The following is a 25,521-nucleotide window of genomic DNA, read 5'->3' as shown; positions in this document are numbered from 1 at the left end:
ACGATAATTAGCGTTAATTATAGTTAAAGTTAAATTCGTTTTTATACAATCATCCCCTGGACTATTATTATTAATTGAGTTATAAAAGTCCACAGAAAGCTTATAACTATACTTTTTTGGTGGTCTTTTCCTTTTCTATGAGCACATTAGCTAATAATTTAGAAAAAAATAAGTTCCATGCAAAAGATTTACTTTGCCAGGATTTGATGTAATAAAATCAACGAGACTCCAAGTTCCTACAGTAAATTTTCTAAAATATTTTTGTAGAAACATCGGAAGTTCGTTTTGACTTTCTTATAGATTGTCATGTATGTAAGCAAATTTAAAAATTCACTTATTTAGGGTTCTCTTGTTGTTGTACTTTAATCATGAAAAAAGCAAGATTTTCATTTAAAAATTAGCTTTAAGTGCATGCACATTAATAAGGAAGAGTATGAGGACAAGATGATTGTTTTCTTTACAACAAAATCAAAGAAAGTATACGTGAATAATATATCAGTTTATTTGAATAAAGAATATAACAGAACTTTTCATTTTAGGCATTCGTAAACCACAGTCTTGCATAATCGCAGGTTGGCAGAAATCATTTAACAAAAAAGGATGGTCAACTTGTGGGTCCAACTACAAATTTATAACTGGTTTTCGGCGCAGCCAGTTCAACAATACAAACGATGATGGCATTCACAAACTCCAAAAAGCTAAGTGTTGTTCGTCAAATAATATACATAAAGGGCAAAGTAGCACATGTCAAAATGTTAGCTGGCAAACTTCTTTAAATATGTGAGTATATTTGAGAGAATGAACCAATTAACACTTTGAGGAGGGTTTAAAAAGTAATTAAAAATGTTAAGCAAAAAATTACTACATCTAATTTTGCCATTTATAAAACTTCGTAAGTTTATACAATGTCTTTTCTAAAGATTTTTATGCTATTATTGTGATAAAATAATTTATAATTAGTCAGCATATGATGAAGAAAACAAAGCTTTCCCCATATAGCAAAAATAGTTTATTTATTAGTTGGGTTCTGTAGCTAGTTATGAACTGAAAAGTGTGACAGATATAATTTTTATGTAATTTAACCAAGTCGTTAAACCGTAAAATTTCGAATATCCAAGACACAGTAATACATTCCAACTATAAGTTTTTTAGACCTTATAATTCAATTTATATAGTTTGTTCTATGTCGTTATAAGACTTTTATGGAATATTTGAACGAATGGAATTTGATAAATTGCAAATTTCTTTCGATTTCAATATTGTATTTTAGAATAGACACTTTGGGTGTTTGCCCTGATGGTTATTTTTTAAATGGTCTTTATCGTACCGAAGGCCATAAATTACACAAAATCGAGAAAGGAAAATGTTGCAAACCAATCAATCATCCAGACAAGTATGGTGATTGTTACGATGAAGACATCAGTGAAAAGTTTAACAAAAAAGGATGGGCAACGTGCAAAAAAGGTGGTTATTACATAACAGGATTATTCAGAAGTCCAGGAGGTGACTGGCTACACAACATTGACAAATTAAAATGCTGCAAAATGGTTGAAGGTATATAATTTTTCTTGCTGACAAAATATTTTTTTTACAAAATATTTGTTTTGCATAGACGCTTTTTGGTGCAAGTGAACAAGCAAAATTAGAATAACGTCGAAGAGCATGATCTTGTGAATTTTTAAAATTGCCTTTTCTGCACAGTCAGAATGACATATTGACTATTGCTTTGTGCAACAGTAAGGACAGTTTCTGACGTATTTACTTGCTATATATGATAGAAATCACTCAATTATGCTTATGGCCCTTAATGATGTATGTATGAAATGGAATTAATATGATGGTCAGTCACTCAAAGGAGGCAACACATTCTTAGATAAAGCCATTACGCCGGGTTCAAAGGAGATACATCCTATGTCCAATAGAACAACGTACTGGCAAGGATAACGCGTTAAGTTTTTTCTGGGGGAAATGATTGAGAGTTAGAGGGAGAAATTGATCGTTTTTTAGATTTGATTGATTATTCTTTTAGACCTTCCGATTGCAAATATCCCTTTATTTCATAAACGGAAGCATATAAGGATGTGTGAACAGTGTCCGCATAATACTCAGGCACTTTAATTTATATAATATTCTTTTATTGCAAAAAAAATTTGTGATTTACTCGTGAAAGAAGTAAGAATTCATTTGTGAGGTTAGTTTAGGAATGTTAGATTATTACTTTGCTAACTTGCACTAATGTCACTATAGTTAGTTAGTTTCATGATTTATACATAAAAATGTGATAAAAATTAATGCCCAACATAAAGTTCTGATTAGAGCCATAGAAATAGACCAAAAAATAACGAATTGTAAAGTTAAATTTATTGTGACGTTTCGTCTTTACTCAAGACATCTTCAGACAAATAATAAGTAGGATTTTAAGACAAGATATTATATTTACAAAAAGGTGTTAAATTACTAGTAGTAGTAAGGTAGTAATTTAACACCTTTTTGTAAATATAATATCTTGTCTTAACATCCTATTTATTATTTGTCTGAAGATGTCTTGAGTAAAGACGAAACGTCACAATAAATTTAACTTTACCATTCTTTTTTTTTGTCTATTTCTATGGCTCTAATCAGAACTTTATGTTAAGCATTAATTTTTATCACACGAATTCGATTTCTGGTCGGCAAGTCTCTCGCTACAAACATAAAAATGTAGTCATATGAGCAACCTTTGTCAGAAATAGCCAAGAAAATCCCTTATTCATGAAAATACTTCATGTTCTTATATTTTTAACAATGTACTAGAAAGTTAAACATCATATTTTCTTTGTAAGTGGTAACTAAACTTTGTATGTTGTGATAAATTTTGCTCTTCGAACAAATTTGAGCATACGTTTATTTGTGAATTATTTTCTACCACATGGGCTTGTTAGGAGAAATTAGGGACTTTGTCAGATGATGAACCTCGTGTTATCATTGTAGAAATAACTGCTTCCGCTGTCCAATCTTTTTTTAAGTGGGTGTAGCTCCTCCACATCATCTGCTGTAAGGTCAAATTTTTATTTTATTGATTATCGATAAAAATGATTGTCCAAAATTATTTTAATGAAGGAAATTGCACAATTTTGTTATCAGGAGCCTGGTGTTTATAAATTAATTAAAGTATTTCCTGGCACTCTTACATCCGATTTTGCTGAACTCACTGTATATAAGTGTACACTGCTGCAAGGTTGCAAAGAGTAAAGTGGATACCAACACTACCAACAGCTTTATTAAAATGGACAAAGGCAATCACTACAGCATAATTTTGATAGCTTTCTACACACATCTGATAAGGAGTAGTGGCATTGGTATGGGTCTTTGATTTTACCATTAAAAGTATTAGCTTCATTCATATATTCATTATTTCATGCATACACCCTTTGCTCTTTCTTTGTTTGCTATTATAATTAAAACAAACGAATGAATAAGAATAAAGCCCACATAGTTGCTCGGCCAAAAAAATTAACCACTTGGCTAAATTGAAAGGTTTTACTGCGCTACATTAAGGTAATATTTGGTAATATTAATTTTACAAATTTGACGTCAGTTTAATGGCAATTTTATTTCTATTACCGAAGCACATTTGGCAAACGCTTTCTTGTATTATTTTAAGACTAAGACTAGATATTTGATCAAAAAAATTATCTTTACTAATTTCAAAAAGTTAGGAAAATTGTAATTCGGATGTTATTTTGTTTACACTTCGATTACTCCAACTTTGCGTATGAAATATTCCTTAGCTTAAATATTTAAGCAACGCCTCAAAAATTAAAGAAACAAAACCCCTAAACTTCTACTCACCAAATGTAGGTATTTGTCATCTTACCTGACTGTTAAACGTAGGCTAAATTCTATTAAGCCATCATGTACATTATTTTGCCATCCCCAACGAATGACATTCGACATTATGGATTAGCCATTGGCCAGATCACACAAAATAAAATAGGGTCGCTGTTGTATTTGTAATGATGGCTATTCCAAAGTATACTGCAGCAATGCGTGCTTATGCCTACCAGAGGGCAAAAATGTAAATTTAACTTTATTAATATCATTAATACAAAAACAACTCACAGTAAATAAGGGAGTTATTTAAAACGTGAGATATATATAATACAAAACTATCACATAAGTTAGGACATAGATGTAACCTATTTATTAAAAAAAACTTAGCGATTAGTTACAGAATGTGCGAATAAGGAAGTTAAAGTTTGAAAATAGCGCTAAACAAATGCACTTTTTTGTTCAGGTCACCTTCGAATTTGCGAACGTATAGTACTTTTTTTAACTTTGAGAGGCATTAAAAAATTGGCAGTATCATTTTTGTACGTTGATAGTATGGTAAAGTTCTAGGCTATCTCTTCTCCTAATGTCATTTTTTTTCCGTAAAAATGTGTTTTAAAAATATACTTTTGCTTGAATTAGTAGTTTCTTGCAGGTCCACGACTGGCAAGCAAGTTTGATGGTGACAATACACATCAATATGGAATATATCTCAACTCTTTCAAGCAATTCAATGCATTTTCAATATTATTTTGGATCACAATGTCTGATGATGTTTATTACCTGACCCGAGGAGCATCGATAATATCTTATGCATTTAAAAAAAATGGCAGACTCTATGATAACGCTCTGTTGTTTTATATCTCAAACAAGAAGTTCTCTGTGGTTATTTTTCACTCAGCTTTTAGGTAAACAGAAATTACATTTTACCTAAAGTGTAATTGATTCGTTAATAGATTACTTAGAGATGCAGAAGGAAATGGAAATGGGCCTTTTCCATTTTCATGAGTCATTTAACAACTTTTGACTTTTTTTAAACCATTTAGTAGCTCCTCAACAAAAAAATGACATTGGCATAACAAAAAAGACTTTAAAAAGTGGTAGCTAGAAATGAGGGAACGTTTTCCATCATTTTATGGTTAATTTCTGACTTGATATCATATAAGTTTTTCTACACCTTTTAGAACTGACATTAGTGATATATTTGATGGAAAAGAACATCATATTATGATCACGTGGCAAAAGGTTAATGGACAAATGATCTTTTACAAAGACGGGGGAAAAAAATATTCAAAAATAATTGCAAAACATCGAGCTCTACTAGCAGGAGGAGTATGGGTGGTTGGACAGGATCAAGACACTCTTGGTGGAGGATTTCAGAATCGTAACAGTTTCAAAGGAATTATAGATGCTGTATTCATATGGGACAAAATTTTGTCGATTGATGAGATAAAGCTTCTGGCAAAAAACTGCAATGCATATTTAATTGGATACAGTATTGGTTATCATGACTTTGAATTTACTAATACTACAAATCGTGTTGAGCCGACTTGCTCCACATAAACATCACAGCTTTATTTCGTTTCTTTTCTGATATACTATTACAACTTATAGAGATTTCTTTCGATTTAACTTTGTTTTAATAAATTCATATGTTAAGTTAACATATGACGATAGCTCCATGATGTAAGTAGGTTAAATTTACCGTTTTAATGGCATTATATGGAATACATGAATGATGATGTTCCTTGTGAAGTTTGATACAAAAATCATAATAATTCATGATAATGTATGAAACGAGATATTTATAGAAAACTGCGTCACTACTATTGATATGTTGGCAACTAATAGGATAAACAATACTGGAATTTAAAAGGCCGTCAATTTTTTTTGATTAAGATGAATGTATATAATACACATTACAATTGGTCTGAACTTGCACGAGATTGATGATCTGTCAAGATAGTGACGTTAATTGACACTTATACTGTTGTAGCTAAAAACAGATCTCATTCTGATCACTAAGTGCAATGATTAACTGAGAAAGAGTAGGGAACCTTTGATTTCGTTCAAGTGAATTAAGTAAAGAAATGTGATGCACACGCTTAGTTTATAAGAGTTGTGTATAATACCCCAGCTAAGACTTTATTAACACCATTTTTGACCATCATGGTTCATTAAACGAGTAAAAATTAATAGTAGCAAGAAACTTTTAATAACTCCTAAACATAAAAAAAATGTCCAAACGCTAAGCCGCTTGGAGTTGAGAAAACTAAGTTACCGTTCGTTTCTGCAAAAAAAAAGGGGGAACATTTTCTATAAAAGTGCACTTTCAAGATAAAATATCAGTAAAATCGATGAACGCCTGAAATCAAGCCTTAATGAAATCAAAAGTTCACTTGAATCTTTAAAATCACACACTTCAGAGTTGTAACTTCAGACCAGTCTCCCTAACATCCAATAAATGACTGTTTTCCAATAATGACTGTTGCAATCAATCAGCAATCTAATTGATAATAAGCAATTTTTTGGGATTAAATGACTTAATTCTTAATTTGTACTCATTTATATTTTCCATGAATGGTAGGAATATATGGACACACTCTGTACCTGCACGCTTACTTGTACCTTAGACGATTCTAAAGCCTTCGACAAAATTGTATGATCACAAAATTGTGATGCAAAGCCACAAATCACAAAATCCACCCAGTTCTGATTAATTGGACTGCAAATTTTCTCACAAACCGAAGATAACGCACGTAAACTGGAACCAGCTTTTCGTGTTTAGCCGAAGTCATTGTTGGGCGTTTCCAAGAAAACCAGACTAAGCCCATCGTTATTTAAAATCATGGCAAATGATCTTGATATTTATGAAGAAAAAGTTAAATTTCTCGACGACACTACATTATGGGAAATCATTTAGAAAGAAAAAAAAATCCAGAATCAGGTCTTTCATTAAAATTTGCGAGTGCTCCAATTGGGCTTTAAAAACACTATGAAATTTAATCCTCCTAAAACGAAAAAAAAAATCAAAAATGTTTTTCAATCTTTGTATCCCCTTCCCCATCCACCATTATTTTTGATGAATATGATGTTTGCAAAGGTAAGCCATCTGTTGAACTTATTATAGTTTGCTGCATTAAGTTTTTCGTACGCAGAAGAAGGTAGTAATCAAGACCTGGGACTGGGATTAACGAGTTAGGCATGTTGCACGATCTGTATCTCGATTTTCCATTTTAAATTTCAATGATCAGGAGGAGAAATGATCTATTTCTTATATGTTTTAAGAGATTACGCTAGCTCATGATCTCAATTTTAAGATATATGCCTATTTAAGTTGTGTTGTCAGTCGTGTTGACCAATGTCTTCATGCATACTTTAAAGTGCCTATGTCAAAAAATGAGACTTTATCTTGTTGGAATTATGAACTTAATAGGAGAAATTATGGACTCTGTCAGATGATGAACCTCATGTTATCATGGTAAAACTAAGTGCTTCTACTGTCCAATCTTTTTTAAGTGGGTGTAGCTTCTCCACATCATCTGCTGTAATGTAAATTTTTTATTTTATTGATGGTACAAGAAAATCATTGTCCAAAGTTACTTTAATAAAGGAAATTGCACAATTTTGTTATCAGGAGCTTGGTGTGAACAAATTAGTTAAAGATATTGCCTGGCACCCTAAAATCCGATTTTGCTGAACTCACTGTAAATCAGTGTACACTGCTGAAACGTTGCCAATTGTAAAGTGGAAACCAACACTACCAACAAGTTTATTGAAATGGACTAAGGCAATTACTATGGCATAATTTTGATAGCTTTTTACACACATCTGATAAGCAGTAGTGACATTGGTATAGGTCTTTGATTTTACCATTAAATGTATTAGCTTTATTCATATATTTATTATAACATGCATACAACATTTAGAGGAATTCTATAAATATTTTTTGTAATATTTGCGAATATCAGTTACATTAAATATTATTTGTAGATTTTGCCTTTTTTTGCGTATTTTATATTTTTTTTTGGTAATGATTGTCCACACGAATTTTTAAGAAAATTTACCAAAGAAAAAACAAAACCCTTGAATAGAGTCATCGCATCCAGAAGTTAATGTAAAAAAATCCACTTGACATAAGCAAAATTTAAGCATGCAATTTTTCACAAGCCCCCTCCTAAGTAGCTAACTGTAGGGAGCCTCGTTAAATTGATTGATTCTTTGAACTGGAAGAAAGTCAATATCTCAACATGACTCCGAGTCACGTTTTTAGTTACTTCATCGTTGCGGCATAATTACACCATACTGCTGCTACAATTAAAATTTTTCTGGCATTTAACGATACACATTTAGAGTATCTTTTAATAAAATTATTAAATATTGCCACATATAGCTGAACAATTGTACAAATGAGTCAATAAAACTTTAAAACACATTAAACTCGTAGAAATTTTTTGCCTTAAATATTCCAAGTAATGCTTTGACAAACAAATAATTTGTAACATGTAGAGGAAGGTGATTGTCATATATTTTAGAATACGCTAAAATTTAAATAACTTAGTTGGGAACTTTTTAAACTGTTCAACTTTTTAAGTGTTGCCTGCGATTCAATTACTAAATAGGACTCATAAATTTTATGATTTGTATTCTCTTCCAGCAAAAGCAAAACATGGCCAAAATTTACCAATTTCTTGCAGTTACTTACGTATTCAAGATTTTTGCTTTATTTGAAGGACATTATTGTATTAAAACGCTTTATGTCTTTCTAGGAGAAATAAAAAGATGAAAAAATGTTGTTTTTCTTGATGTTTATTTATGATTATTTTATAGTTAAGCTGGCTTAATTTAACTGCTAATTTAGATCAAGTTCTTTCATATAACTCATGGCGTCTGTAACTCGGTATTTACAAAAATTTTGCTTACTTAACAAGACTCCCTACAGTTCACCTGAAATTCGGGTATTTCAGGTAGACTTTACTTGCAAAATATTACTTTGATCAACACACTGAAACATTAGAAATGTGATATTCGAGGGAATATTCAAGAATGCCAGTGAAATCTATAAATGCTTGAATAGGATAACTGTTTGATTTGTTATGGCAACCATGACTAATTTTCTTTAACGCTTTGATCGTCTAGTTTTAGAAGGAGTTACCGTAACTTGTTTTCGGTTAATTTTTCTAATTTTTTGTGTGAAGATTGTGAATCATTCAAGAAACATTATGTTCAACATTTGAGGAATTCTATAAATATTTTTTTGTGATATTTAAGAATTTCAGCTTTATGAAAAATTTTTTTTAGATTCTGTTCTTTTTTCGCGTATATAAAATTTTTTTTTATGATAAACATCCACAGAAACTTTTAACAAAATTTCCCGAAGGAAGAACCTTCAATAAAGCAACACGGCCAAGCGTTTATGAAAAAAGCCAACTTGACATGAGCACAATATGTGCATGCAAATTTTCTCCAGTCCCCTGCTAAGTAACTGTAGGGACCCTCGTTAAGTTTATTTATTATCTACATTTAAAGAAATAAATAAATAAACATGACGCCGACGTTACGTGGTTATCCTCGTTGGATAGTTATATTATACCGCTGTTACAACTAAATTTTTCCTGACATTAAAAGATACATATCTAGACTGTCTCTTAATAAAATCATCCCTTATTGCCATATGTAACTGAAAAATTATACAAGTTACCCAGTAAAACTTCAAAATATATTAAAATCGTTTAAAAATCGTATTTCTCTTTGTATCGCTTTGACAAACAAATAATTTGTAACATTTAGAGGAAGATGATTAAATTGTTTATGTGTTGCCTCTCTTACTATACATTAGAAATAACGAAATTACCAAATAATCTTGATCACAGCTTAAAATAAAATTCTTATTTTCAAAATTGCAAGAAAAACAATGTATTTTAGAACACGCTCGGAGATTAATAATTTATTGGGGAACTTCATAAAATCAAGAAAGAGTGAAACGATAAAAATTTAATTTCATTCTTTCCCATTGAATTTGTTACAGAACATGAGATCACACGGTTGATTTATTTGAAAATCAGTCAAAAACTTGGCCATATTCTTGAATTTATACATTCATGATTTAGAGAAACAATATAAACTTTTTTCAGCTGTTCAAACAAATTTTAATTAAAAACGTTTGTGACAGTATATAAATAAATGCATGCATAGACTATGCATCATTTTCTTTGAAGTTACATTTATTTTACAATCGCAAAGTTGTGCTATATTATCAACTTTTAAATATGTTTTCCTCTCTGTCACTGAATTTTCAAATTACTACATATATAATCACACTTGCTTTTGAAGTATGTTGTGGTATTACTGAAAAATCCATGTTGCGTTTGCTGAAAAAAGGTTAGTTTCAGCAAAGTGTGATAACTTAATTTGAAGCCATAATTTTGAAATTTATCTTTCAATTTTATAATTCACAGATATTTTTCGTATATTTTAATACACCTTTCATGTACATGATTTAAGTTGAGAGCAAGAAAAATACTTTCAATCCCTTGATCATTTTGATTCACGAGAAAACTATCAAAGTGCATCTTGTCATCTAATCTATAGCTATCTTAAATTTTGTTTTTAAAAAATGTTTTTACTTCGCCATTACTTTTAGAGACATGTCCATTAAAAGAAAATGTTTTGTTTGAAACATTTTTCGCATCGGTAGATTCATGTGCATTAAAATGTTTACAAGAGCCGTTCTGTGTTGGTTTTAACTTTTGTGAAGATATAGCGAAAAGGGACATAACTTGCCAATTAACCCACACACGTCCACTGAATTATGAACATTGCACAGATAACAAGTGGAGTTTCTATGAATTGTTAAATCCACAAAGAAAGGTACGAAGGAATATTATACTAGCGGTTTTAAGTTATTTTAATATACAGGGCTACTTGTTTTGATTAATTACCCATTTTACTTTTAAAGATACCATACAACAAAGAAAAAGTGTGTGAAAATGGAGGAATAACGACTGTTGACTTGAGAGACGGACCTGGTTCTGATCCTTACAGATGTCAATGTCCTTTTGGCTTTACAGGAAAATATTGTTCAATAAAACTAGGTAAGCTTGTTAGGATATGGGAAACAGTAAAATTTGTTTAGATTTTTGCTACCTTTTTGCCTTCCCTGATAAGTTTTCACTTTACAATGAAAACATGACGAAAACATTTAACTTAAAACAATAAAATTGCAAATGCATACAATTAAAACGACACTATAATATGTACAGTAGAGTAGGTAGTAAAGTGCCTAATTATCATGCTTTGAGTTAGGAGTGGCGTCAGATGAGTCCATGGGGATTATAGTCTCCATGTGAGGAACTTAAGTATTCCCTCCACATGGGGAAAAAGTGACAATTTTTTGGGAATAAACAAAGAAAATGAATCGAAAACTCCAAAAGTCAGTGTTTGTTCTTTTTTTAGTGTCGGCAGTCAACATTTAGTGTATCTTTAATGAATAGTAAACATAGTTGACGTTTACGTCATTCAATGACACAACCATAAATATCCTCATTAAAACTTGCTACGTTTAAGCCCTCGCTTGAAGAAAACCCAAGAAAAGCAAAAGTATCCTAAAGCATTTTATCTGTTTTTATTTTTGTTAACTATATAAGGATTCATGACTATTGTTCTTTCTTGTTAAATTTTTTATGCTCTCCTCAATCTATATCTTTTTCCTTCCTTATCTTTTTCTTCCCTTGACCAACTTGGATGCATGCATACCATTAGTATACACAGATTAAGTTAAACACTACATCTCTCCCCTTTCTCTCATTATAGTTTAAATGCAAACACATAGCCGTGAACACACTGTTAACCCATAACGCCTGAATATTTTATAGTTGTCTATTTGTAAGTTTTCACGAAGCATATAATCTAGAATTAGAACAATTATTTTTTGCGTAACATTCCATAGTTTGTTGTCTGCCATGTTTTGCATCTTTTTCAGCATAAATTATTACCAAAAAATTAATGGATCAAAGAATTTAAGAAAATATGGTGCTCAGAACTAAAACAAATGTCCGCTTTACCCCGTAACGCGTTGCCGTAAAAATGGAGACAACACGTTCCAGATTATTCAAAAAAATGTTCTTCCTAAAGGAGAAATAGTGTGCAATATTTTAAATGAGTTTAAGGGCATATTTTCATTTTATTCCAGTTTGAAAACTTTAAATTTCTTGCTCGAAACACTGGTAAAGCCATCCATATCTTTCTGGTCGAAGCTTGCCTGAACAGAGGATTTTAGCGAAACTTCATTTAAAAATGTTTGTAAAACTGCAGAACCTGAACCTTATGTCGTATTCAACATCAAGTATCTCTGAAATTACGTTATCAAAATTGCGTTAATCGATTGCGAAAGGCATCAAATTATTCATATTTCAATAGTGAACTACTCAAAAACTGCGGTCATTGAAGGTGGAATGAAGGGAACTAGCACTTTCCATTGCATATTCTACTTATCAGTCGTGATATATTCTGTATCAACTAAGAGATAGTTTCAGTTTTTTTAATCTTCAAAAAGGTATTTCCTTCGAGATTTCGAAGCTGAATAAACGTGTGAACGCTTTTTGGTGCAAGTGAACAAGCAAAATTAGAATAACGTGGAAGAGCATAATCTTGTGAATTTTTCAAATTTCCATTTCCGCCGAATGAAAATGACATATTGACTATTGCCTTGTGCAACAGTAAGGTCAGTTTCTGACATAGTTACTTGCTATATATGATAAAAATCACTCAATTAAGCTTATAGTGCTTAATGATGCATGTATCAAATGGAATTAATATTATGGTCAGTCACTCAGAGGAGGCAACACAAGCTTTAGATAAAGTCATTATGCTTAAAATGTAGTCATATGAGCCACCTTTGTCAGAAATAGCCTAGACAAGTTCCTTATTCATGAAAGTACTTCATGTTCTTATATTTTTAACAATTTACTAGAAAGTTAAATATCATATTTTCTTAGTAAGTCGTAACCAAAACTTTGGATGTGTTGATAAATTTTGCTCTTCAAACAATTTTAAGCATACGTTTACTTGTGAATAATTTTCTACCACATGAATTAGTTAGGATTATTTAGGGACTCTGTCAGATGAAAAACCTCATGTTATCATTTTAGAACTAAGTGCTTTAACTGTCCAATCTTTTTTAAGTGGGTGTAACTCCTCCACATCATCTGCTGTAAGTTCAATTTTTATTTTATTGAAAGTACACAAAAATCATTGTCCAAAGTTATTTTATTGAAGAAAATTGCACAATTTTGTATCAGGATTCTGGCGTGGAGGAATTAGTTAAAGTATTTCCTGGCACCCTAACATCCGATTTTGCTGAATTCACTGTAAATAAGTGTACACTCCCCTGCTCCTGGATCATCACGTTGTAGTCGTGCAAGAGCTTAAGTACTTCACTTAAGGAAAACTAAGAATGATCCAAACCCGGTCTCCGAACTTCGATTTCGAACTCTCGGAACCACACCTTCAAGCTCTTCTGGCTTGATGAGACACAAGCTCGCTTCATGAGACACACATGGAGGAGTGACGACCATAAGAAACTGCTATTACTACTATTGTACACTGCCGCAAGGTTGCCAAGTGTAAAGTGGATACCAACACTACCAACAAGTTTATTGAAATGAACTAAGGCAGTCACTATTGCATAATTTTAATAGCTTTTTACACACATCTGATAAGAAGTAGTGGCATTGGTATGGGTCTTTGATTTTACCATTAAATGTATTAGCTTCATTCATATATTTATTATTTCATGCATATAACCTTTGCTCTTTCTTTGTTTGCTATTATGATTAAGACTAACGAACGAATAAGAATAAAGCCCGCATAGTTGTTTGGCCACAAAACCTAACCACTTGGCTAAATTGAAAGGTTTTACTGCAATGCATTGAGGTACAATTTGGTAATATTAATTTTACAAATTTGGCGTCAGTTTAATGGCAAGCTTATTTGTATTACGTCAGAACGAAAAAACGTTTTTTTCAGTACCTTTGTAAATAGACATGATTCTCCACATTATTTTATTGTAACTATGTTTTTAAAACTTCAAACATGAAAAATTATGTTTATACAGTCATATTCTAAATAAAATAATTATAAAACTTGTTATTAAAGTTAAAAATTAAAAAAAGCATATAAATAAAGTTATTATAATATTAAATTTTATAACATCTATACCCCTAAGCGGCTATGATGAAAACCTACAACAAATCGTATCCCTCCCTCCCCCCCCCCCAAATGAGGACTAATTTTTTTCAATACTAACATTAAATGTACATAAAACAAACATTCTTTGCAAGAGAAAATTTGCACCTTTAATTCTAAACTTTTTACTTAAAGTGTTAATTAACTACAAAGTCTTATAATTATTTCTGTAATAGTCGACACGATCAATGAATTTTTGTTACAATTAAGTATGTGTAATAGCAATTAAAAAAAAATTGAAACCAGGTCTTACAGCTAATTATTTGCTTTTTCTTTAACTGCACATAAGATCATTTTTAAAACACCAAATGACTTACAGCATTTTTTAAAATATTATAATAAATGTAAAACATCCACAAACGTTTATTCTGCAAGCTTATCCTCAACTAAAGAAAGATTTATTAAACTCGAAACCAGTTTATTGTAATGCTTATTCGCTTAATTGACAAAAAAGTAAATTGCAACTAAAGATCAGCAGAAATAATGTCTATAAAAAATAAAATTCTTGTTTTTAAAGCCAAAAGTCGTTCACTTAACCTTACTAAGACTTAACGAACATTCATAAAATTTCAAAAATTTTGAGTTATTATATTCAAAAGCCTCAGACATCATAAAACATCTTGCAAGCTTCAAGGAACAAAAATCCTCTGAAAGGGTTACTCTAAATGTTCTTTAAAATACAATGGTCAATTTTTAATCCAAACCAATCCTCGTTTTCACAGAGCTTCGATATTAATCTTATGAGCAGCTTTAAACTGCTAGGCAGTTGAATGAAATTCGCATTCATGTGACCAACAAAAATTGCTTTTTTCATGTTTTGAATGCATTTAACGTGCGAAAAAGAAAAACATGTTAATTTTCTTAAATAGTGAATATGCTTTTTTCCTAGCAAAAAATGTCGATTGCGCAGATCTTTACAAAAATGGCAAAAGAGATAGCGGAATCTACAAGATTGATCCTGACAATCGAGGCAGTTTTAATGTATGGTGTGACATGAACACATCTGGAGGTGGCTGGACCGTATTTCAACGTCGTCTTGATGGTAGTGTTGATTTCTACAGAGGATGGCAAGATTACAAAAATGGCTTTGGAAATCTAACATCAGAGTTTTGGCTTGGATTAGATAAAATAAACAGACTGACATCTAGAACGCAAAACAAACTTCGCATTGACCTGGAAGATACTAAAGGAAACAAGAAATACGCCGAATATGATTTCGTTTATGTTGCAAGTGAAAGGCAGAAATACAAGTTGAACCTTGGAACATATTCAGGTACAAAATGCTGATAGTTATCCAGTAGCCGAGTGAAATTAAGAAAAAAAAAATTTTGTGAATTTTAAAAATGACAGAGGCTTCCTAAAGTATATATTTTCTCCAGACTTTTAACTATTTTGTTGTTTTCAGTTTATCATTCAACACTTTAATTGATTTTGCCTGTAATATTGCGAAAATTTTAATTATTTTTTAGTTGATCAGAAACTTTTGGATTAAGTGACAAGGCTAAAAATTATCTCCATACCATTTAAACAAAAGCAATATTGTCAAGTGTTAATCTTTTAAAAAAACTATAGGGCTTTCAACAATGTTACATAAACAATTTACATTTTTTGACTTTACAAATCAAAATACAATTTGGTAAATTCACTCCCATAGTAACTAGTAAACTATACTTTAAAATCAGAGGCGGATCTAGGGTATGTCAAATCAGTCACGCGACACATGTTTATAGTTAAAAATTATTCATCAAATTTAATGATTACAATTTTCTTTGATCATTAAATTTTCGTTCTGTAATCATTTGGATTTCATCGTCAAAATTCTGTATTATGTATGAAAACTTACACAAATACCCCCTTAGTAACCAGATCAGTAGATAAAAACATATCTAGAATTATATTAACTGGCTGACTGATAAGCGGGATGGCTCGACTGGTTCGACCGATAACGTAGTTCAAGAACGCTTATTTAAGCCATTCCATTGGTCAATAGCCAGATAAGTGAACTATATGGAATAATCTCGACTGATAAGCGGGGTGGCCGGACCTATAAGTGAATCCAATTTCCATCGTGTAATTGGTTCGTTTAAATTTTTGTCTTACTGTGATTGGGTTGACCGATTTCGATTGCTAGCCAGCTGAACTAACATAGTCAAGCTCACTGTCTGAATTGAATGTTTGATGGTTTCATAGTAATTTTTTTAAAGCATAATAGAAACTAAACTACGATGAGATGGAATTTATGGCAGTATTTTGCAAATTCATTTATTGACATGGATGCTCTTGTCCAAACTGTGAATTTTTTTAATAGTGTGAAAAATTTATGTATAAATTTTAAATGCTTAGCAAAGACGATCTCGCGAGCAAAATTTCAGTCATTGATGTTCAAAAGCAAGCCAACAGTGTTTTCTGATTTATCAAAAAAAATTTACATCCAAAATCGTAAGTAAAGGAAAACTGTGTTAATCTACGGCTCATACCAGATTGTTTACCATAAATTACAAAGGGCTATCGATGTATGAAAACATTTTCTATAAATTAAAAATGTCTTCCTGTGTATGCAGATAAACCTTGAAATTTGGCAAAACAGCAAAGTATTTTTCATGATCACTAGGAAATTTTTCTGACAATCATTACAATTTCTAAACTAAAGTATTTCAGATTTACATTTAAACTATCTTTGATCATATGAAAAGACGTTTATCATAACCAGTTAGCATAAAACATGAACCAATTTTAACATTCATGTAATTATATAATTAAAGACATGTTGGTTACATTCTGTTTGTATTTGCAAATACAATGCTACTAGTGATTGCTATATAGCACACCTTGCATATACTTACAGAAGATAATAGTCTAGTGAAATGCCTAATAAGCATTAATGGCATTAAGCTGTCCTTAATTGCAAAATTTTCACTCTGATAATTTTTGCTTAATCTTTGGCAGATAAACATATTGAGTTTTTTCTCAAAAGGTGAATTTGCTGGCACTGTATGTGGAGATGGGTAAAGGGTTACAATAAACTTGCATGGTTTGAAGTCTGAGCTTTTCTATATCTATGAACTGTCCCTTGTAGTAACAAAATTGTAACTTAACTCATTACATAGAGGTTTGAATGGGGGTCTTAGGGAGGCCTATGCCTGGCAAATTGGTAAAAAATTTTAAAGACAATATCTTTTTTGGAATAGCATTATTGTAACGGAAATTTTACATTCCTAGACTTGCTAATCAGCCATACATTTAGCATGATAATGAGCCTAAATATTTGGCAAAACATTCAAGTTTTGTTCACTTCATATTTTTTTTAAAGAAACCTAAGCAAAATGTGTTGTTTTTACGCAAAAACGATGCCCACAAAATGCATTTTGTATTACACTAAAACGCTGAAATTGGCATTTTCAAGTCTCTGAAATTTAAAATTTCTCTGGGGAGAATGCCTCAGACCCCCCAGGTGTGGAGTGCCTCCGACGTTTTATGACTGATGTTTGAAAAATCCTAGATCCGCCCATGCTTAAAATGATTGTCTATTTGTATCAGACATTGTAAAATGCTTTTCAACATGTGTTTTGCATAAGAAATATACATTTAGACTCAACTTAATCTTTATAATGACCTGAATTATTCTGTGCACATACTTAGGAACAGCTGGTGATTCGTTCACTATCCATAAAGGAATGGCATTTTCGACAAAAGATTCTGACAACGATAAAAGCTCTGGCAATTGTGCAAGCTTGTATAAGGGCGCATGGTGGTATGAAAGTTGTCACCGTTCTAATTTAAACGGGATCTATCATTATGGTCAACACTCCTCATATGCTGATGGTATCAATTGGCATGCGTGGAAAGGCCATTACTACTCCTTAAAATCCACTTCCATGAAAATACGACCTCGTAATTTTCCACTTAAGAAGTGAGAACTTTCATTTATTTTCTTCTTTTTTTCTGTAATTAAAAATTAATGCATGTATACAAAATAGAACTAGAATTCACGCATGAATAAATGCTCAGAACTTAATGATGTGCAAAATATATTCCGCTTGAAAGGTTTCATTTTGAATATTAACTTTATCGTTAAATTAATAATTAATAGATTGGCATACCTTACAATGTTTGAGTGCAAGTTATTATAAAAATTATTAGTTGTTGTATGTGGACGGTAAAAAGCTTGTTTTTGTATGTTTCATGCAAATACTTTAATTTTTTTATTAAACATCATAATTTACCTGTAGTAAAAATTGCATGCAGAACATAAAAAACGTCTTCCAAGAATGTAATGTAAATCTGGAAGTAGCGAAGTGCTTTTAGTGGAGTATTATTGGCTGAACTTTACATCGGATTCTTAGTTAAATTATTATTTGCAAGACCGTTATGATACTCATTGATAATGTTCTCCTTATAAAATAACTTAGCACTTACTGATTTACACTAACTTATGAGAAATTTTTATTATCTTCATAACTGTTGCTGTCTTGACCATTGCTTATTATCTTGGTTATTCTTTTTATCTTAGACATTCTCTGGCCGTTTTAGAACTGTCTTGACAAGTCTCAATTTATTCGTGTATTTTAAACAGTGTACCATACAAGGGTTATTTGTTAAATAATTTGTCGTTGCTTACAATTTTATTAAGATGGCTTTAACTCTACATAGTACTATGTCTTTAAAAATGTGATGCAATGAGCTTCCCTAATGTTTTATACTAGAACAGAAGTAGAAATTATTTACTGATATATAAAGTAGACAGTTATTTCAAATAATGACAACTTATGGCATTAAATGGAAATTCCTTTAAATTTCGGATCTTTATTTATCTTGAAGAAAAGTTTTGAAATGTTGACATTTATATTAAGTCTGCGAGTTTTAAAGTGTTATTGGTAAATTTAATAGTTAACGTACATTGATAATGGTCAGTCAAAAATTGGCGCAATATTGCGCTTACTGATGAATGATTTTACAAAGGAAAATGGAAGTAACAAAATATGGAATTCTGTCATTGAATATAATTGTTGACTTGATCTTTGTACACAACACTCTATTTGCTTTACTTTCACCGTCTAGACAGGCTATACAGGTCACATGCCCAGGAGTACAAGGACAGTTTGTGGAAGAAACATGGCAAATGGTTTGGTATTATTTTATGTTATAGTTTAAAACGCACCTTGTACATTTTGTTACTCTAAATTTATTTTTATATTCTTGTTCCTTGAAATCAACATTACAATAATTATATATTCACACATCACAGGAAATTAAATTTTGTAAGGATATGAAAAAATCTTAACATACTATTTAAATTTCCCATTTTGACTTTATTATCGTTTGATTTGAGACAGGCCAAAGTTTTTATAATTTCACGATTTGTTTCTAGTTAGAGCAATGAGTACATGTTTGGCAAAGTGAAAACAAAATTGCTTCTTCAAACATTGATCCCACTTCAAAATTGAGATTAGAACCTTTAGTTTGACCGAATTCAGTGTAAAACCACGAAATTGTTTTGCCAAAATCAAAGGCTCTATTTTAGGCTCAACACAATCGGATAAACTAATCGGAACAAGTAATTTTGAAAACCAAGTTCAGCGCACCTGCACAAAGAGGGTTTATGCATGGTGAGAAGATCTTTAGGAGAGAGTCTATCTATCTTTTTAATTAAATGTTTCTCATTTTATAACAATCAGAAATAACAAACTGCTATACTCCAATAATAATTGCAAGACATAATAGCATAATGCAATGTCGGAAATTTAGTGCTTTTAATGATATTTCATGCTGTTATTTGAATATAAATGAATTAAACAAAGCTTTTTTTATCGCAAGACAGCCTTCATTAATATACAATACCAAACACTGCATTGCACCATATAATAAATTAAATACACTTTTTTTAGTGTATTTAATTTATTATATGGTGCAATGCAGTGTTTGGTATTGTATATTAAAACCAATATGGATATGTGCTATGTATACTACAAATTAATACAACTATTTTCTTTTATTGTTTTGGAAGAGTGAACACGGAAATACCTACATAAGAAACTATAATGCAGGTTACACAACTGCGTTCTATCGTGTTTCAATGAAATAAAAGCATAAATAGTTAAGCCGTTTTTAATTATCTCGCACAACGTTTGTCTAATATAAATATTTACATTAAGTAAAGAAATAAAACGAAATGGATATTGTGGTCGATATTTCCAACAAATTAATATGGATTACCTCGTAAAACGCCTCTTAAAAGTACATGTTTTTTGCACCATATAGTTATGCGGAAAGGTTAAAGCATTAACAACGCAAAAATTCAAATGATTAATGAGTCAAATTACCACACCAAACTGGTCACGAGCCTATTCTCTACAGGAGTCTTTGCCATGCATGGTGAAAAATGGGCGTAAGAAACGTAAAGAAAACGATTATTCCATTAATATGTAACAAAAAGTTTGGTTATACCAGTTATATATAACATAAAAGTTGCAAGTTTATAAAGATGGCAAGGACTGGACAGATGAGCCGTTCTTTCTTCAAAAAGATCTTTTCTTCATTGGCTGACGTAAAGTCTTATGTCATTATCTCATTTTGTATTGCGTTTCTTCTTTCACTGAGCTCAACTCGCCATCAAACGCAATTGAAATTTTAAAATCAAGATCCCGCTAAACAAAATGAAAAAACAAAACTTTTAGTCTTGCTTATAGTATACGAAAGAAAACGAGACAATTAAGTATTGTACAAGTACATAAGTTTGGTGACAATAAAATAAAGTCATTTACATTATTTCTAGAGTTTTGTTTCAATGCAAAAGTTCCTTCGATTTTTTCACTGTGTTTAACGGTCAAATAATCATTGAGGTAAAACACCGTCTGTTTCCAATGAGTATATCTTGCTTCAGGACCTGGGAAATACAAAATCAAAATCATATGTGTCATGAGACAAATACGTAAGTATTGAGCAATGAAATTTTCTAACATGGTACGAAAGTCAACATAAACAAAATTTTTTTCACGAGAAGTTGTCTAAATTTCAAATTTTATTAAAAAAAACCACAGCGTTTAGTACCAGCTGAAAATCAAACTCCTCGTTATATCAAAGTTTTTAAAACTTCAGTATCTTATAGCATAGTTATCGAAATAATCAAACCTCAGTCTCTGCCAAGAGTACTTTGTAATTTTCCCATGTCAAAAATGAGGATAAGTACCTGTTGAAAACCCTGTTCTTTTATGACAATGTGTAAACTCTATGGTAAAATACGATACAAGAGCCTGGATGTAATCATCACGTTGGGAGAACAACTGATAAGAAACATCGAACTCGAGATCTTCTTTTTGTACCGTTTCAATATTAATCTCCTAAAAGAAATGAAAAACAAATCCAAAACGCTAACTTTTTTCTTCAATAAACCAATCCATGCATGATAATTTTTTTTTTTTAACTCCATAAAACTTTTCCCTTCGCTAACAGCCTTCAATTTCTATAATTTATTTTTTTGAACTGGCAAACGAGTCAACAATGAAGATGAAACAGGCGATGACGATTAGCTCGTATGCTTCGTTGAAAACGGTTTACTGATTTTTATAAAACTTCGAATGTTATTCAAGTGCAGCTATCAGGAAATGAGACTTTTTGTCATTAGCAAAGTTCTAAACTTAAATTGCGAAAACAATGATTTAATTTTAAATTGAACTTGTTTTTGAGAAGTAAAAGTTTTTTAAACATTTTCGTAATTGTAAGTATGTTAAGCATTGAACTAAATATAACTGGAAGGCTACCTTCAGATATATCGGTAAACACATGAAATGAAGTCAAAATTTTGAATGTTAGAAAAGTCATGATGTGAGGGTTACTGATGTGCAACTACGTTATGTGCAACTATTACTAAATGAATAAAATATTTCTTTATTATTTGTGTAGACAATTATTTTCCTAATGGTCGCAAGTAGTCTCACTCCATTGTGCAACTTGGTGCTGTATATTTAATTAGATTACTGACTGCGTCTAGTTATCTAAGCCCTCCTATTGGTCAGAAAATTCAATTCACTGGCTGCCACTACGCTAATCACATGCGCATTAAGATATGCGCTATCCAAAAAATATCCATACAGTGGGAACACTGTTTGTTTCCGTACTGTGGTGACGTCATTTTCCAATTAATTCACGATGACGTCATCATTTTCAATGGAAGGATATCATTTAAATGGATTTAAATAAAATAGCCTCAAAGAATAAAACTTCCATCGTCATTAAAACGAAAAGTTCCTATTGTGACGTTAATTTCAGAAAATCGCCCCAGTCTCATTTGCGCATTTTTCTGATTTTTTACTACTTTAAAATCCAAATTCAGCAAAGACAGCGCAAAATCTAAAGCTCCCATTTAAATTTTGTTTTAGAACTTCATAACTCATTTTAACCATTGGTTTTATAAAACGCAGCATCCATTTTACTAACAGGGACACTTTAAGATTACTAAACTGCTGAAAGGCGCATCCGCCCTCACATTAAAATCAATGAAAAGCATGAAATTAAAATCATAAAAAGTATTTGAACAAATCACCCGTTTTTGAGGGTAGCCACTGCGTATGCGCGGCTAACTACTATGCTATACCTAAGAAAGTGTTTGAGTGAGAGTCTGTCTGTACGTCGTGATATACTCAACCGAGTCCTCGGTGATAGTCTCATATTCGAACGATGACAAATAGTATTGTTTTGTTTAGTATAGTCAATGCTTATGTCGTTCTATAGTTATCTGTGCTTTAGAGCGCATTATCCTCACGTTGTTTTAGTGACTTTTGTCAAAACTTTGCAGCTGAAAATATCATTCATTTATATGTTTAACTGGTGATTACAGACGTGAAATATATGTCGTTTGGGCAAAAAGATACAATAAAGTAAATGGTTTGAACCCGGGAGTATCGTTACATGTTTGTAAATCTGTAGATGACTACCGCTAAGGTTGTCGAAACGTCAGTCAACAACAACAAAAACAGTCCTTCTCAGGACTTTCTCAACCTGGACGATCATCATTTACAAACATGTAAAGATACAATAAACTTGATACAGTGTTATCCTGATGAAAGAACGACGTGTCTATTCACTACACGATTGTTAGACAAATAGGATGTAATATTTATTTAAAAAAATCGTTTTAATTCAATATGGCAAAGCCCTTATCTGTTTGTAAATGATGATCGCCCAGGTTAATAAAGTCCTGAGAAGGACTGTTTTTGTTGTTGTTGACTGACGTTTCGACAACCTTAGCGGTAGTCATCTTCAGAGTCAAATGAGGAGTAAACGTCAGGTTAGCCGTATTTGCTATCTGGTCTTTACGTCATTGTATTGTGTGTACAGGAAATGTGTATTGTCATTGTGAATTAGTGTGAAGTGAAATATTTTATTTTTAGTTGTGATGTTTTTAGTTGTAATGTGTGGGTGTCAATTGTGTATTGTCATTGTGAATTAGTGTGAAGTGAAATGTTTTTAGTTGATTGTTTGTTTGTATTGTGAATAAGTCGTTTGTAAGGTGCCGGTAATTGCTGTGATCTGTTCAGGGGGGTTTGTTCCAAGTTGGTATACCAACTTTCTAATGTAAGCCGTTGTCTATAGTCAGTACTGTAAGTAATGCATTTTGCCGAGTCCCAGTCAATGTTGTGATTTGTGATTCGGTGATGTTCGGCAATGTGATTAGTTTTGTCTTGTTTCTTAGTAGCTCGTTTGTGTTCAATAAGTGTTATGTTTAAGTTCCTGCCAGTTTCCCCGATATAGGAGGCGTGGCAGTCGGAGCAGTTTATTTTGTAAACTGCACCTTGTCGTTCGTTGGGTTGTTCTTTGTCCTTTATGTTCGTTAGTACTTGTCGTAACGTTGTAATTGGTTTATGTGCGACAGGTATGTTGTATGGTAGTAAGATACGCGAGATAGTCTCAGACGTACCTTTGATGTAAGGTATTGTTGCTGTTGTCACTGAGTTGTTCGTTTCGTTGGGTTCGTTGGGTTTGTAAGTGTTGCGTTTGATAAAGTCAGAGTTATAATTGTTTTTGTCAAAAAACACGTTTGAGATAGTTGTTTTCGTTTTGTAGAGCGTCTGGTGAATCACATATGGTTTGTGCACGTCTTGTTAATGTTCTGATTGTGGTGGCTTTGTGTGATGTAGAGTTGTAAGATGATTGGTCTAGTAATCGGTCAGTATGTGCTGGCTTGCGATAAACTGTTGCTCGTAGTTTTTGATTGTCTCGTTTTACCAAACAGTCGAGAAAAGGAAGAGTTCCGTTTTCTTCGACATCTTTGGTAATGTTTCTTCGACATCTTTGGCTGTTCTGTTTGTTGATGTGAGTATGAAAGTCATCAATCTCGTCTGCATGTAGTGCTGTGATTGTGTCATCTACGTAGCGAAACCAAAAAGGTAGTGCATGTTTGTAAGTCGTGAGCGCCCGTTCCTCTATAGATTGCATTACAATTTCAGCAACTACAACAGAAACGGGCGAGCCCATTGCTGTCCCATGTAATTGTTTGTACACACTACAAAGTAAAATGCATGATCTAACCAATATGAATGTTAAGGTGGCTTGCGGCAGCCATTAATTTATTTAAAGAAAAATACAACACCAAGTAGAGGGGCTATTGACGACTGTTCGCTCCGTGTACTGTAACTCTGGTCAAGGCTACATTCTTGTACACACTACGTACCTATTTTTGCAAAGTTTGGAAGACGCAAATGAAGAAAAAATGACTTACTTTGAGAAGACACGAGTTTGTTACAATCTGTTTTGCTTCGACAACGTCAACAAGAGGCTCAGTAATGGCCACCTCACGAATGCAGCTCATATCAAAGCCATACACATTATCCCACCCTGAATAAAATGTACATTTTACTATAAGTACTTGAGTAAAGAAAACATGATATGGCGTCATACAATATGTAAACATAAGTACTATGTATATGCTTTATCTTTCCATAAGAAGTTACAACGAAGTTTCGAACATAATATAAGATTGTAAAAATCATTAGGAACTAAAAATGATATTTTCATGAGAAAATTGTTAAGAAAAAGCTGATAAATTGCTTTACCTTTTATTTCAATATTATAATTTAGACAAGACACCTTGAGTGTTTTCACAAGTGGATATTTTTTAAATGGTCTCTATCGTACCAAAGGACACATATTACACAACATTCCGGAAGAAATATGATAGAAATCATTCAATCAACCCAACAAGTATAGTAATTATTATGATAAAGTCTTCAACCAAAAAGAATGGACAACTTACAAAAGAGCTTTCTTTATAGACTGTTTTATACATAATAAAGTAATATAGCTTTATTTTGAGTTAACCTATAACCAAGACAAGCCGACAATTTTAAATAAAACAAAATAAAACAGTTTCCGAAAACAGACATCTCGTTTTTTAATATTCAATATGATACAAGAGTCTTAGACAACAGATTGTGTAATATGTCGTCTTTATTCAAAAGACATCGTCATATT

The 25,521-nt window shown here is 31.8% G+C and overlaps 2 protein-coding genes across 2 annotated transcripts; one reads left to right on the top strand and one right to left on the bottom strand.

Moving 5' to 3' along the window:
- Nucleotides 1-10,024: 10,024 nt before the first annotated feature.
- Nucleotides 10,025-19,250, top strand: LOC124458084 (techylectin-5B-like). The gene is made up of 6 exons (XM_047008181.1): nt 10,025-10,191; nt 10,454-10,680; nt 10,769-10,904; nt 14,945-15,328; nt 17,695-17,965; nt 19,114-19,250. Exons 1-6 carry the CDS (start codon nt 10,080-10,082, stop codon nt 19,199-19,201), a joined length of 1,218 nt encoding a protein of 405 aa, XP_046864137.1. The 5' UTR covers nt 10,025-10,079; the 3' UTR covers nt 19,202-19,250.
- A 1,365-nt stretch (nt 19,251-20,615) lies between these two features.
- Nucleotides 20,616-24,888, bottom strand: LOC124457203 (protein arginine N-methyltransferase 1-like). Its single transcript, XM_047007484.1, has 4 exons — nt 24,770-24,888; nt 21,242-21,392; nt 20,757-20,938; nt 20,616-20,699 (listed from the first exon to the last, which is right to left on the bottom strand). Exons 1-4 carry the CDS (start codon nt 24,857-24,859, stop codon nt 20,616-20,618), a joined length of 507 nt encoding a protein of 168 aa, XP_046863440.1. The 5' UTR covers nt 24,860-24,888.
- Between the last annotated feature and the right edge of the window lie 633 nt (nt 24,889-25,521).

The sequence above is a fragment of the Xenia sp. Carnegie-2017 genome, unplaced genomic scaffold (genome assembly GCF_021976095.1).
Source record: "Xenia sp. Carnegie-2017 unplaced genomic scaffold, XeniaSp_v1 HiC_scaffold_6, whole genome shotgun sequence".
NCBI lineage: Eukaryota > Metazoa > Cnidaria > Anthozoa > Malacalcyonacea > Xeniidae > Xenia > Xenia sp. Carnegie-2017.
Note: the sequence above shows the minus strand (reverse complement) of the source record. Positions and strands in the feature narration are given on the sequence as shown.

Coding starts and splice junctions, on each gene's coding strand:
- LOC124458084 (XM_047008181.1), top strand. CDS start 10,080: ATGTTTTCCTCTCTGTCACTGAATTTTCAAATTACTACATATATAATC. Junction 15,329..17,694: donor GAACCTTGGAACATATTCAG/GTACAAAATGCT, acceptor GCACATACTTAG/GAACAGCTGGTGATTCGTTC. Junction 17,966..19,113: donor CGTAATTTTCCACTTAAGAA/GTGAGAACTTTC, acceptor TTCACCGTCTAG/ACAGGCTATACAGGTCACAT.
- LOC124457203 (XM_047007484.1), bottom strand. CDS start 24,859: ATGAGCTGCATTCGTGAGGTGGCCATTACTGAGCCTCTTGTTGACGTT. Junction 20,939..21,241: donor AAGAACAGGGTTTTCAACAG/GTACTTATCCTC, acceptor TGTATTTCCCAG/GTCCTGAAGCAAGATATACT. Junction 20,700..20,756: donor GTACAATACTTAATTGTCTC/GTTTTCTTTCGT, acceptor CATTTTGTTTAG/CGGGATCTTGATTTTAAAAT.